Below are 15,000 nucleotides of genomic sequence, written 5' to 3' on the forward strand. Positions count from 1 at the left end.
AGACTCCACTCACAACAAATGCATTATAAGTAAAAGATCAATATGAAATATGATTCTAAACACAAGCCATTTTTTTTTAGCATAGAACATATTTAGTACTTATAGTGTACAGTATACTGTACTTTTCAGCATTTAAAACCAGTAAAACAATAGGTGTTATCACCATTAGAAACATCATGAGGAGCATGAACATCAGACATAATCTTTTATGAATTTTTGCACTAAAATGTAATGAGTCACTGACCTGCATAAAATGTTATCTTCTGCTGATCATTGGCTGTTGCATGAACATAGTCTCATGAGCATCATCATTATAGCTAGCATTCTAATTCTTAATACTTATGTGATTCATCATAAGGAAATGAAAGAGTTCTTACTTTGCTTACAAATGCTAAGAGTAAAGCAGTGGCTTGTGAGAGGAATGTGCATGCCACCTGCCACCTTTTTACATTTCTGTGTTAGGCATGTGAATTTCAAAATGTTGCATCATTATACTGAGGATGTCAGTTACTATGAGAAAAAATAACAGTATTATCTCCTTTGCTGTGATAAAGCATTGTAAAGAGGGCTATCCTATGTACCAGTAATCTTATGTAGTTATTCACTGCCAATACTGATTTTTATTCATACTGTATAGATAGTGGTGCAAATAGCTCTAGATGTTTTAGTGGGGAGTCATAATATGTATTTTAAGTGGTTGTACATTGTTTGTTTATTTTATTCTTTATTCTGTAATGTGGCATCACTAAGTATGTATTAGGCAACCCATTTCTCCATGTGCCATACATTTAACTTCCACTTTGTCTGTCACACATTAAGACATTGTCTATTCTTGTTACAGTTTAATGTTTGATCCATTCTGAATCTTTGAAGTTGTATAGGTACACCTCTTTACACAGGGGTTTTAGATATAGTATTTATTTGTCAGCAGAACAATAGTATGTGTTGCTTTTATTAAAGCAAAATTTAGTAGTACATAATGATATTTTACAGTCAAATTCTAAAGTATTATTTACATATATTAATTGTAATTTGGGCAGAATGCTTCATATTATCTTTCTTCTCAGAAGCATGCAATGGCGAGCCAGGGGACTGGAACTTCCACATCAACTCAAGAGACCTCGTCACTTTCCAGCCTCCTCACCGGTCCACACAGCACTCTGGAACCCCTGTCTCTGCACAAGGCTTCTAGCTACCATCACCATATACCCCACTTTTTACACTATCATCAACCACACAGTAGCTCCTTACAGCAACATCCACACCACCACCCCCACCACCACCATCACCATCACCACCACAATCAGCAGCGCCACCAACACCAGTAGTAATTAATTCCAAAACAATGAATACATTCAAAATATGAGATTCAAGCTTTATGAATAAGGACAGTTGATAATAATTATTTATTAGTAAGATAAGGTTAAGAGTGTCTTGATAATTCAAATTAAGAATGCAGTTATCATTTTCAAGATATTGCCATGCAGCATGAGTTAAAGTTTCCTTATTCTTAGTATTCCATCTTATAAATGATAGAGGAAAAAAAAATGGTCTGTAAACAATTTAAAAGCTGCAACAATCACACTCAGCACTGAGCTTCAACTCTTTCCCACTTCCTGTAAAGGAAAAAATCACATCCTCAAGGAACCTACAAAGCTGCACAGTAGTAAAAAGATTTCACTTTTAGTTTGTTGAAATAAGAATAAACATTTTGAGGAATGTTTATTTTTCTTTTAAAGCATGAAAAAATTAATAAATGGTCCATTTACTCAGAATTTACAGAGTATATACTTGTTTTGTATTTTTTCAGCATAGATTATATACTTGAATTTGTTAGGAAAAGTATTACAGTATTCATGACGTTACTGTGTAAAAGAAATGACAATAAATTATATACATTGTATTTGTCTGTGTGAAAACATGAGACATGATGTGAATGTTTTATACTTCCATATTGGAAAAAAATAGTATGCTAAATGAACACAGTATATGATGTTTCAAGAATTTTAATATTTATTCTAGTAATGATTTATTTTCAGTGCAATACACTTTTTAAGCATATTCATTGCAATATGTACAGGCATTAATCCCTGGCTGTGAAGACAAACATGCATGAACTGTGAATAGAGATCTCCTCTTGTTGAGCAGAGAAGTTTGATATGTTGTAACATGAAAAGATAGTTGGGATCTTTAAAATTAAATTTTATAATTATCTTTTTTTTTTTTTTTTTTTTTTTTTTTATTATTATTATTATTAATCACTTTGGTTTTGGGGAAGAGAGGCAGTGAGAGAAAGAAAGAATAGCAAGAATCTGTGTAATGTATCGACATGTTTTTACTTAGAGTGTATGAACATCTTAAAAGTATAAGAGTACAACTAATAAAATAAGGAATTATGTATAAATATCAATGTCACCTCTCACTTGTAAAGTTTTGCTAACTGAGTATATGCTTTTAATACTTTATTACTATCTTATTAATTTATTTTTGTAATATATTTTAAGTGATGATAGCATGCATCTGTAAAAAGATAACAATTAAGAATGATTTCTCTAAATCATAATCAATAATTTCCCTCCTTTAGTTTGATGTATTCATACTTTTACATTTTTTCAAGCAATATTGTAAGAGAGTATATGATTACAAATTATATCTTTTTTTTTACCAGGAAAATACACAAGCAGATATTTTGGCCTTAATTGAATTGTAGATGTATTATACAACAGCAATAGTGTAGTGTCTAATTTGATCAGAATACAGGTTTGATGGGTGAAAACTAGCTTTAAAAATAGTGCACCAGCTTTAGTTTCAGGTCAACACACAGCCATAGGCCTCATTCACAAGTGACATTAAAGAGATTACTATTGTCCCGAGTTTACATTTTACATTACACCCTTAAGGTGTGGGTACACTAAAGATCCTTATATTTGCAGGACACTTTGATCGGAGTCCTCGCTCATAATGTACTACAATATTTTCAACTGCCATATTCCAGTACTGTGCTAAAAAATTTATACCATTCGGGCTGTTGCAATAATTTTTGGGATATGATATTGCAAAACAGAGCAGCATTTAAACTATTTTTTTACATCTTTGTTTGAATTTTTAAATGTTTGCAGTAAGTGGTAAACTGTTTGTGAGAAAATTGTATTTATAACAAAATAAATTTTTGTATTGTAGCAGTGGCATCACAAAGGGCTGCACTGGCATTCTCTGGTTGTTGTACAGCATAAGACAATACATATGTTAAAAGCACTTCATGGTAGAGATACCGATTTCTTATACAGAAATGCATAATGGTGGTCGTCATCTGGTAAGAATAATTTGTTGTACTGTTGCAGCCACATCCCAGGTAACATTATGTATGTATAGATGCTGTACTCTGGACTTAAGTTTTAATGAAACTCGCATAGTATTTATGTTATTACAATGTGAACTTGTTGTGGCTGTGGTAATATTCATAATACAAAACCAGTAAATTATTCTTAATTCCACTAAAGATTATTTAAGTGAACCATTGTAATAATTTTCACAGTATGCAAAGAGTATATCTGCATTTCCACCAGAGAATTACAGCCAACACACTCAAACAAGTGTCACTGATGATTTCAACAGTAAATAGTGGGAGACATCAGGGCAGATTATCCACATAAGTCTACCTCTGCCACTTTCCACTATATGCATTAAACATGGTTGATAAATAATTGCCATGCAAATATTTAGTGATATGAAATTGGAAACAAAGAGATTTACTTGAAAATATTCCTATAAATATTTCTAGCACACACCACCTCTCCCTCCAGCCCATTCCATGCCTCAATGCTTCTTTAAAGAAGGCTAAACTTTATGGCCCTTCTGCAGGTGGTTGTTTTTAAGTTTTCTTCCATGTCTTTCTTCAACATAGCAATATTTTGCTGATTCAGCTATGCTCCAAGGTGTGTCATTTGATGTTTCTCTGGCTTAAGAAAACTGCAAACTCATAATGTCTAAGATACATATCAAATTTTCAGTGAAGTCTATTTCTCTGAGGTACTATTGGTTTGAGAAAAATCACAATGATAAATAAGAAATTTGAATAAAGAAACATCATTTTCTATAATTTCATCATAGTAAAACAAAAAATTAAGCAATTTCTTCATAAGGGAGAATTAACAAGCACATTGCTATGATATGGGTTTATTTCAAGTTACGAAATAACAATCAAGTTAAATTATACCAATATAAAAAAAAAAAAAAAAGTCCAGTATGACCAATATTTCAAAGATGTATGAATCTTCACTCCATGGCATTTCTCCTCAGAATAAGTGTAACTATGACTCTCTTATGCTTAGTATCTCATGACACTAAATTGTTGTTTGTGGGAGCAACTAGCAATGGTTTTGCTATACAGGATGAAACAACATATTCATAGGAGATTTTAATTATATATTTTCATTTACCTAACCCTTATTTTGTTTTTTTAAGACTGCCAAATGCATCTATTGTTGTCTTGGTCCCTGATGGCACTGAGGTGAGAGTGGGAGGGGCCACCAGAGGCTTCATAACACTTGTGGCTGGACCTCCTTGGTCAAATCGAGATTTGCGTTTCTTAGCAGCAGATTCTTCTTCTGCAGGTTTTTTGGTGCCTGAGATGATGTCGACCTGTTTATTACAGAAATACCAGACAGTTAATTTCTATTTGGGTGTTCCATGTTAGAATTTCTTAAGTTACAACAAAGGCCTTAATCCCTTCAGTACTGCTCCTGTTTTCCTGGTCCAGGTCCATATACCTATTGGACTCGTCGCCACCAGCATGCTCCACACCCCCCATTGTAATTGGAATTCATCCATAAACACAGCTTGTCAATCACCTCTTCATCAAAATAATGACCAGAAGCCTCAAAACCTCATGCAGGCAAGTAAACTGAGCCACATGGTAGAACACTTGATATGTGAGCATCACTAAACAATGGTGCAGGGTCAGGTTGGATATAACTGAACAGATTAGACAGGAGGTGCCAACTTTGGTCCTCCACTGGCTCCACAATGTCTAAAAACTACTTATCACTGTCATCTTATTCACTATCACCACATTCTTAGCTACCATTACGAAATTCTTCATTGGAAGCACCTGGCAGATAATCAGGGTCACAATCAGATGGTGGGAGAGACCTCTACCCAGATATACAGAAACATTACACCACTTACCACTTACTACCATTATAATACTATAGGACACTCCAGAGAAACCGGAATTCATTACAAGACAAGATGAACCTTTAGCCATGGGAAGCCTTCACCAAGACCAAGGATCAGACTTAACCCACAAACAATGCCTTAGATGTTGATGTCAAAATGACTGCCAGATTCCATAGTCATTTTGGGATCTTTTTAGCCACAGTCAGTAAACCTGTACATAATTCATTAGTACTGCTAAGTAATTCAAAAGACTACTAGAACTGCTTTCCATTCTCACTAAATTACTTAAAAAAGTGAATAAGATGAAAAGTATGGCATATAAGGATATATGAGGAGCATAACCTCACTGACCTTGGTTTTATCTTTTCTTTCCTTTTCTCTTCTATCCATTTCTTCTTTCTGCACCCTTGCAAGTTCATCATAATAAGACTCTTTGCCCCAGCAGTGTGGATCAAACATATCCTGAGATAAAAACACAACAATCAGCAATTAAAGTATTGTGAGCCCAAATTAATTATTTAAAAGTAACACCCAAGTCTTTCACTAATGTGCTTGTTCAAGTTTATTTTAATCCCTAACATCCACTAAGTAAATAAATAAATTAATAAATGCTATATCACTAAACATAAGGATAAATGTCATCACTCTTTTTTTACTTGTTAGAAGTACAATTAATCTTACCAATGGATAATTACTGCCCATCTCATCCAGCTGTAGTAAGTCTATCAATTTTTCATAAATGCCAGGATTTCTGAATTCTTTGTTATTCTGGATCATGACATTGTAGTCTTTGTTTCCACGCCGAACTTCATTAAGAAAACGAATCATCTTCTCCTGAGGAGTAAAAGTAAACTATTAGTTACATTTTTGAAGACTAAAATGTTAAAGGCCCTTATTTGCAAACAGACTAAGCATCATTCTACCATCTAAGCCTTTCAAGATGCTGATGACAGTAGAGTCCAAAGGTTTTTGTTAACAAAAAAACTCGATTGTCCTTTGAATAAACCAACTCTTACCTGCAAGTGTGCAGGGCATTTTCCTGTTGGAGCTGGAGGCAACTTTACTCCATAATTATTTTCTTTAACTTTGTCATCCTCCCCTTCATCTGTGCCAGTGTCCATTGGCTCCGAGTTTAGCACTGGAACAGAAAGTTAATCTTTATGATAAGCAGAATAACACATTTCTTAATTCATCTTCATTTCTGGGCAGACCATTCCACTGAAAAACAGCATTATGAGCATTTCCTATTGGCATATATATATATATATATATATATATATATATATATATATATATATATATATATATATATATATATATATATATATATATATATTTTTTTTTTTTTTTTTTTTTTTTATGCAAGAGGGAGAACTGCCTACAGCAACAAAATATTAAACAAAAAAAGGCCAACTGGAACTGCAGTCTCCCTAAAAGATTTGAAAGAATTAGCCAAACACCTGGGACAAATGTCCTTACACCTCTCTTTTAAAAGAAGTCAAGTCGTAGGAAGATGGAAATACAGAAGCAGGTAGGAAGTTCCAGAGTTTACCACTGAAAGGTATGAATGGTTGAGAATACTAGTTAACTCTTGTATTAGTGGGTTGGACAGAATAGGGATGAGAGAAAGCAAGGCTGCAGGAGGAGGGGAGGCATGCAGTTAGCAAGATCAGTAGAGCAGTTAGCATGAAAATAGCGATAAAAGATAGAATGGGATGCAACATTTCGGTGGTGAGAAATGGGCTGAAGACAGTCAATCAGAGGAGGGGAATTGATGAGACAAAAAGTTTGATTCCACCCTATCTAATAAAGCTGTATGAGTGTAACCCCCCCCAAACATGCGAAGAGTACTCCATACAAGAACGGATAAGATCATTGTACAAAGTTAGCAGTTGGAGGGGCGAGAAAAATTGGCAGAGACGCCGCAAAACTAACTTCATAGAAGCCGTTTTAGCAAGAGATGAGATGTGGTTTCCAGTTAAGATTATGAGTAAAAGACAGACCGAGGATATTTAGTGGAAGAGGGAGACAGCTGAGTGTTATTGAAGAAGAGGGGATAGTTGTCTGGAAGGTAGTGTCGAGTTGATAGATGCAGGAATTGAGTTTTTGAGGCATTGAAAACTATTAGATTTTCTCTGTCCCAATCAGAAATCTTAGATCAGAAGTCAGGTGTTCTGTGGTGTCCCTGCATGATCTGTTGACTTCCTGCAGGGTTGGTTGTCTCTGAAAGGAAGTGGAAAGATGTACGGTGGTATCATCAGCGTAGGAGTGGATAGGGCAAAAAGTTAGTTAAGGTCATTAATGAATAATAGAAAGAGAGTGGGTGATAGGACAGAGCCCTGAGGAACACCAGTTAATAGATTTAGGAGAACAGTGGCCGTCTACCAAGGCTGTAATAGAATGGTTGGAAAAGAAACTTGAGATAAAGTTGCAGAGAGAAGGATAGAAACCATAGGAGGGCAGTTAGGAAATCAAAGCTTTGTGCCAGACTCTATCAAAAGCTTTTGATATGTCTAATGTGACAACAAAAGTTTCACCGAAATCTCTAAAGAGGAAGACCATGACTTTGTAAGGAACACCTGAAGATCACCAATAGAACAACCTTGATGGAAGCCACACTGGTGATCAGATAGAAGATTGTGAAGTGACAGTTGTTTAGGGATCTTCCTATTGACGATAGATTCAAATACTTTAGACAAGCAAGAGATCAAAGCTATAGGACAGTAGTTTGAGGGATTAGAATGGTTAGCCTTTATATATATATATATATATATATATATATATATATATATATATATATATATATATATATATATATATATATATATACACCAGGCTGAAATCTCCCCTTAATGCAAGGTATAAATAAAAAAAAAAAATTTATTCTATATCATATAAGAAATGCTGTACCAAAATAATCAATACGTGCACTTACTCTCATCAGGCTCATGCTCATCACTGTCTCTGTCTAAATCATCTCCATCTTCTTCTTCATCTTCATTTGCATATGACACCAATCTGTTAAGCTGAAATTATCACTGTCATTATTTTGTTTAATATCCTATAAAGATTTCATTAATTAATTATTCATTTCAACCACATTACTAGGAACATTTAGTCTGAGAGTCTCACACTTTTCACAACAATGTCAAATTAGTGAATAAAGGAAATTTCATTTAACATGGAATATAAATTGTACATTTCGAAATTTTGCTTTTATCAAACGTTATCAACAAAAACCAAATTGAGAGGAAGAGCACATTCTGTTACATCACTTTGTCCTTTTGGATTTGACTCCCCTGTTCTAAAGCTGTATTTTTTGCAAGTATTGTGAGAGCTGTGTAATTGTCATTTTAGTGCCACCAAAGCATTTCATTTAATTTAATTAGCATTGCTACATGATTGATATAGTGGAGAGCAAGAGGGAACATTATTCATCCATGACGTTCATCATGTGACTTGATTTCAGACAGTGGATGGCAATGATTTGCTTTTATAAATTTTTCTCATCAACTGTGATAAACAAGACGAAAAAGAATTACCTTCTTTTGTGGGGTGCCAGAACCAACAGACTCCCCACTGAAAGGAGTTCCTCGACGGCTGCCTTCGTCACGTAGCTCAGACACTCGGGTACCACCCAGTGGAGTTGATCTGCGGGAAGTGTCATCACTGAGCCTGTCATCATCTTCTCCCTCAGAATCTGTATAGTTGGCAGTCAGCTGTCCCAATGACATTATGCTCTGGAAAAGGATAAAGACATCATTAATTTCAATGAAAAAGTATATAGTTATGTATAAGCTTTCTTTTACATGTTACTTTTTATTTCACAACAATATCAAAACAAATATTAATACACTATCCTCAGCACTATACTCACGATGGGCTTGAATGAGGATAGCTTAAAATGGCTTGAGGTGAAGATTGGCATACTAGATTTGAGATATGTATTCAGTTGCCTTATCCCTAAATAATCACTGATTGTTTGTTGCCATATTGATGCTCTATCTTTTATGCCCCTTAACCTAACTTAAGTTTCATGCTGCTATGCTCTACCCTCCTCAATAAGATAAAACCACTTTGAAGGTTACATATCCATTAGGTATGATTAAAGAATGGTAGTGAAGCTGAGATTAGAGGTTCGGTTAGGTTAGAATATGCAAAGCATGGTAGTGATTTATTTTCCAACATGACGTGATATCAATTTCCAAAAAATCTACAAGCTTATTGGGGTTAGATACAAAAATCTGGCTTAGGAGAAATCTCGGCACTGTCCCCGAGAAACTGTCCCGCGCGCTCGCCTAGATTCCCGGCTCCCCCCTTCGCAGTTCCTCCACCCAGCTGATTTGATGTCACATAAAATGAGAAATATATGGTATATAATTTTGTTTTTGCACAGGGGTTCCTTGAGACATGTATTTTAAGGGTTATGCAAGGGTAAAAAGGTTGAGAAATGCTGCCTTATTCGTCACCATCTTCTCTCTCTCTCTCTCTCTCTCTCTCTCTCTCTCTCTCTCTCTCTCTCTCTCTCTCTCTCTCTGACCAATGGTGTGGCTTCATATATGTGACGTCAAATCAGCTTGGTGGAGCAGCTGCAAAGTGGGAGCTGGGAATCGAGGCGAGCACACGGGACGGTTTCTCGGGGACAGTGCCGAAATCTCGAATCACCTGTAGCATCGAGAGGGTGGATGCCATGCACATTATAGGATTTGTGAAGGTATGGAAGAAAATAATGGGGAAATATGGAGGCGTAGCTATACTGGACCATTACACAGATTTGTTTATTTTTTTTCTAAGCTAAAAATTCCCTATAATACAACGATTACCACCTCTGGGAATCTCAGATCATAATATGCTGTTTTGTATTCCTAAATATAAGCAATTATTGAAACAAGAAAAATGTAGAAAGATCGAAGTGAGAGAGTGGAGTAAAGAAAACGAAAAAAAACTAAAAGGTTGCTTGGAATGTACAGATTGGTCAGTATTGTGTGGCGACTCCAAGGAAGTAGATGATAATGTTAATGTTTTCTCAGCATATATAAAATTTTGTGTAGATACAATTATTCTGATTAGGGAGGTTAATATATATCCGAACAATAAACCTTGGATAACGAGGAGTGTTAAGTTACTGATTAATGAGAAAAAGCATCTAAATAATACTCAAAGTCGAGCCCAGTTAAAAGAAGTGCAACAACAAATAAACAAGAAAGTTAAAGAAGAGAAAAGAAACTATAAGAATAAAGTAGAGAGTCTGTTCAAGGATAGTAGTCCAAGAGATGCATGGAAGGGATTAAAGGTTTTATGTGGTTCAAAGCCAAAAAAGCACTCTGTAGAACCAGATAACGTAGAGACTTATGTAAATTATTTAAACAGGTTCTATGCCAGATTTGACAGGCATAGCTATAAAGAAGAATGTGATCAGCTAATAGAAAGAATTAGAAACAGAAACGGCGAAAAAATAGTTATTAATCGTGAAGATGTAATTAACTCATTAAGGTTAATTAAAGTTGGTAAGGCATGTGGACCCGATATGCTTGGTGGTAAAGTAATAAAACTATGTAGGGAACAAATTGTAGATCCCTTGCTGGTGCTTTTTCAAAACTCGATTGACCAAGGCATTGTACCTACCCTTTGGAAAACGTCTGAAATTATACCTGTTCCCAAAACTAAATTTCCAAAAGAACTTAACGATCAGAGACCAGTTATGTTAACTTCCATTTTGATGAAGAGTCTTGAAAGAATAGTTAAAAAAAATTTATGTTCAGATGTTCACCTGCTTAGGGACCCCTTGCAGTTTGCATACTGAGAAAAAAAAAGTGTACAGGATGCTGTTTTAACTCTGATTCACGGTGTGAGCAAGCACCTAGAGGAGAGAAATTCACAAATAAGAGCACTTTTTGTTGACTTTTGTAGTGCCTTTAATACTATCCAGATACATATTTTGCTAAATAAATTAATTGAAATGAATGTCAACCCTATCATATTTTTTTGGATATATAACTATCTTTCGGATCGACCTCAATACACAAAATTAAAAGGTATAAAATCAAGTATCATAGTCACAAACACAGGATGTGTCCTGTCACCACTACTTTTTACTCTTTATACTAATAATTGTCAGAGTACATACCAGAATTGTTCTATCATAAAATATGCAGATGACACAGTAATTGTTGGCAAAATCAGTAATGATGATAATAGTAATTACTTATCTGAGGTGTACGATTTTGTGAACTGGTGTGAGCAACATTTCCTAAAATTAAATGTTAAAAAGACTAAAGAAATTATATTTGACTTCCGGAAAACAAACAGGGTGATACCAGGCAAAATTGAAATAGGTAATGAAACAGTTGACAGAGTGTCCGAATATAAATATTTGGGTGTTGTCATTGATGACGAATTAAAGGGAACAGCGAACAATAGGGTAGTCTATAAGAAATGTAGACAGGGACTTCATTTCCTCAATGTATTAAAATCTTTAAGACCTGATAGAACTATATTCACCTTATTTTATAAATCGGTGGTAGAATCTGTTATATGTTTTACGATTATTGTTTGGTTTGGACAACTATCAAGAGAAAAAAATAAAGTTAATAAAATAGTCAAATCTGTCAAGAGATCTGGTGTTCAGTGTGCAACTACTAATGACCTGTACAATAGGCTGGTAATAAAACAAATAGATAAAGTTATGTCTGATGTAAATCATCCACTACATGACAATTATGTGTTCTTACGATCAGGTAAATGGTTGAAAGTTCCTCGAGCTACTACAGATCGCTACAGGAATTAATTTGTTCCAAAGAGCATTAAAATATTTAATCATACGACACCGAGCTGAAAATGGGTGATGGAGATCAATCAAATTTTATTTCTTTTTATAGGGTTATTATATTGTATTGTTTGTTTGTGTGTGTGTGTGTGTGTGTGTGTGTGTGTGTGTGTGTGTGTGTGTGTGTGTGTGTGTGTGGAGTAAGTAGGATTTTTACATTTTTTAATCTTTGGATCCCTAATTTTATGTATATGAAACTTGATAGAGATTATCTTACATTGTACTACACTTTCTTCACGAGAGGAAACCTTTATAGTTACCTTAGGGGATGCCTTTTTAATAATGTGTGTATGTCAGTGACGGTTGTACATAACATATATAGTACAAATGTGAAATGTGAAGTGGCATTCATTGTCTATGTCCATAAACTGTACGGAGTTCCCACCACAATGATTTTCTCATTGTATGTATATGCAATAAGACAATAAAGTGTATCTATCTATAATCTTTATGACTATGCTCTACAAAAACAAATCTTAGGAAAACCACTTGAATGGCGGCGCACTTAGCAGAGATGGGGTGGGAAGTACTCACCCAACACCTGCCTGCTGCTGCTTCTTGTGGCCTGAGCCTCTCCTCTGTAGCGTTGTATCCTTCTTCAGGTTCACTCTTTACTCTTGCTTTTATTTTCTCTTCTTGCTGAGGTCTTTTCCTTGTTGAGTGCTTCACCTAAGGAAAACAATGGTTCTAGAGCAGTGTGTGTGTGTGTGTGTGTGTTTCCCTGAGTTGTTGGTCACTCGTCAGACTTAGGAAGCTGGGAGGAAAGGCTTTTTGACCATCTTGTGTTGTTGTTTTGATGTCGTTGATCTTGAACTTGACAGCAATTCGACATCTTTCTTTTCTTTCCCTTTCCAGCCTCAAAATCAAGTAATCCATAACAATATAAATTTTTGAAAGTTGATGAAAACTTTTAAGTGGTTAGAGTCCTAAGAAGCTAATATGGAATCCCTTTATGGCTGTGGCAGCGCGAAAGGACACCTATTACTCGCTCCTGTGAGTGAAGGCTCGAAGGGATTTAGTAATAAGTTTATTGTGGGTGTGTTTCGAGAGATATTTCTAGTCATCTGTGTAATTATCTTTAACATGTAATCTATATAATCTTAACGGGTTTGTTTAATTCTCTTTCGCCAATAACTCGATTATGTACCTAGTTCTCTTTTCCATATGGTCTATACAATTGTCTTTAGCAATTGATATATATATATATATATATATATATATATATATATATATATATATATATATATATATATATATATATATGTATATATATATATATATATATATATATATATATATATATATATATATATATATATATATATATATATATATATATATATATATATATATATATATATATATATATATATATAACATAACATAAATATAACAAAGGGCCACCAGGGCCCATCTAGGTTATCCTGTATCAGTCGCACAGCGACCTCGTCATCAGTACTTAAAGATACACTTACAAGTACACAATACATTATATACTAATTCTAAATATTTGGCCCATTAACAGGGCTAAGTCCTGCAGCGAAATCCTCTACAATTTGTGGTCCCCATACATGGGGATCATGTCTTATTTAACTATAGTAAATTTCTTATAAAAACTATCATGCAGTGCTATACATAATTATAAATCTAATAAATTTAAGTGCTTATCTAATCTGTTTTTAAACATTGTCAAACTAGTGCTATTTACAACCGTCTCTGGCAATGCATTCCAGAAGTCTACCACTCTATGACTAAAGAAATATTTTCTTATATCTAACCTGCAGCCTTGCTTTCTAATCTTCCTGCCATGATTTCTAGTCCTATTTCCTCCTCTAAGGTAAAGAAAGATCTCACATCTATGTAGTTTGTATCTGAGAACATTTTAAATAACTCTATCATATCCCTCTTATACATCTCCTCTCAAATGAAAACATGTTTAATTCCTTTAATCTATCTCTATACTCCAGGCGCTTTAATGCTGGTATCATCCTAGTTGCTCTTCTCTGAACTGCTTCTAACATGTTGATATCCTGCCTATAGTGGGGTGACCAGGCCTGTATGCAATACTCTAAATGGGGCCTAACATAGGAATTATATAAGCTACGCACCACTTCCTTACTTTTATAACTAACATTTCTATTTATAAAACCCAGGATCCTATTTGCCCTATTTCTTGCTTCTAAACATTGCTTTGAAAATTTCATAGTCCTGTCTATCACTACTCCTAAATCCTTTCCTTCCTCTACTGCCTCTAGCCAACATCCCTCCATCTCATAGTTAAAGTTTGTGTTGTCTTTACCTAAATGCATAACCTGACACTTATCAGAATTAAACTCCATCTGCCACCTGTCTGCCCATGCTATCAGCCTGTCCAGGTCTCGTTGTATTCTGTAATTGTCCTTTTCACCCTGTACTGCACATGCTATCTTAGTATCATCTGCAAACTTTGATACTTTGCTACTAATTCCTATATCTAAATCGTTAATGTACACCAAGAAAAGAAGAGGTCCTAGCACTGATCCTTGGGGTACCCCACTAACCACTTCCTTCCACTCAGACATTGCCCCATTTAATACTACTCTCTGTTTCCTATCAGAAAGCCATTCACTAATCCAATCAACTAACCTACCCCTATCCCATGTAGTCTCAATTTGTACACTAGCCTCCTATGCGGTACCTTATCAAACGCCTTGCTAAAATCTAGATATATAACATCTATGCTATTTCCATCATCTAACTCCTTGGTAATATATTCTAAGATATCGAGCAAATTTGTAAGACAGGACCTCCCTGATCTAAAGCCATGTTGGGTATCTCTAATTAATCTATTCTCATTTAAATGCTCCCAAATACTACCCTTAATGATTTTCTCTAGTATCTTACATACTATACTAGTTAAACTGATCGGTCTATAATTATTCGCATCATCCTTCCTACCTTTTTAAATATTGGAGTAACATTAGCTAACTTATATATATATATATATATATATATAT

General features: G+C 34.7%; 2 protein-coding genes across 7 annotated transcripts in view; one reads left to right on the plus strand and one right to left on the minus strand.

Moving 5' to 3' along the window:
- Window positions 1–3,255, plus strand: part of LOC123516627 (E3 ubiquitin-protein ligase Arkadia-like) — a 31,961-nt gene extending 28,706 nt beyond the window's left edge. For 3 of the 6 annotated variants that reach the window (XM_045276192.1, XM_045276191.1, XM_045276193.1), the window contains exon 4: window positions 1,068–3,255. In XM_045276192.1, the coding sequence (XP_045132127.1) occupies window positions 1,068–1,328 (261 nt within the window). In that variant the 3' untranslated portion in view covers window positions 1,329–3,255. The remainder of the gene's footprint in view (window positions 1–1,067) is intronic. The other 3 variants (XM_045276194.1, XM_045276196.1, XM_045276195.1) reach the window with 2 other exon arrangements.
- Window positions 3,256–4,160: 905 nt separating this feature from the next.
- LOC123516628 (SAP30-binding protein-like) lies at window positions 4,161–12,817 on the minus strand. Its single transcript, XM_045276198.1, has 7 exons — window positions 12,539–12,817; window positions 8,721–8,918; window positions 8,114–8,204; window positions 6,195–6,316; window positions 5,860–6,012; window positions 5,530–5,640; window positions 4,161–4,641 (listed from the first exon to the last, which is right to left on the minus strand). Exons 2-7 carry the CDS (start codon window positions 8,910–8,912, stop codon window positions 4,447–4,449), a joined length of 864 nt encoding a protein of 287 aa, XP_045132133.1. The 5' UTR covers window positions 8,913–8,918; window positions 12,539–12,817; the 3' UTR covers window positions 4,161–4,446.
- Window positions 12,818–15,000: the final 2,183 nt, after the last annotated feature.

Source organism: Portunus trituberculatus, chromosome 41, assembly GCF_017591435.1.
Source record: "Portunus trituberculatus isolate SZX2019 chromosome 41, ASM1759143v1, whole genome shotgun sequence".
Classification (NCBI taxonomy): Eukaryota; Metazoa; Arthropoda; class Malacostraca; order Decapoda; family Portunidae; genus Portunus; species Portunus trituberculatus.

Coding starts and splice junctions, on each gene's coding strand:
- LOC123516628 (XM_045276198.1), bottom strand. CDS start 8,912: ATGTCATTGGGACAGCTGACTGCCAACTATACAGATTCTGAGGGAGAA. Junction 6,317..8,113: donor TGAGCATGAGCCTGATGAGA/GTAAGTGCACGT, acceptor TTTCTGTTCCAG/TGCTAAACTCGGAGCCAATG. Junction 5,641..5,859: donor TGGGCAGTAATTATCCATTG/GTAAGATTAATT, acceptor TTTTTATCTCAG/GATATGTTTGATCCACACTG.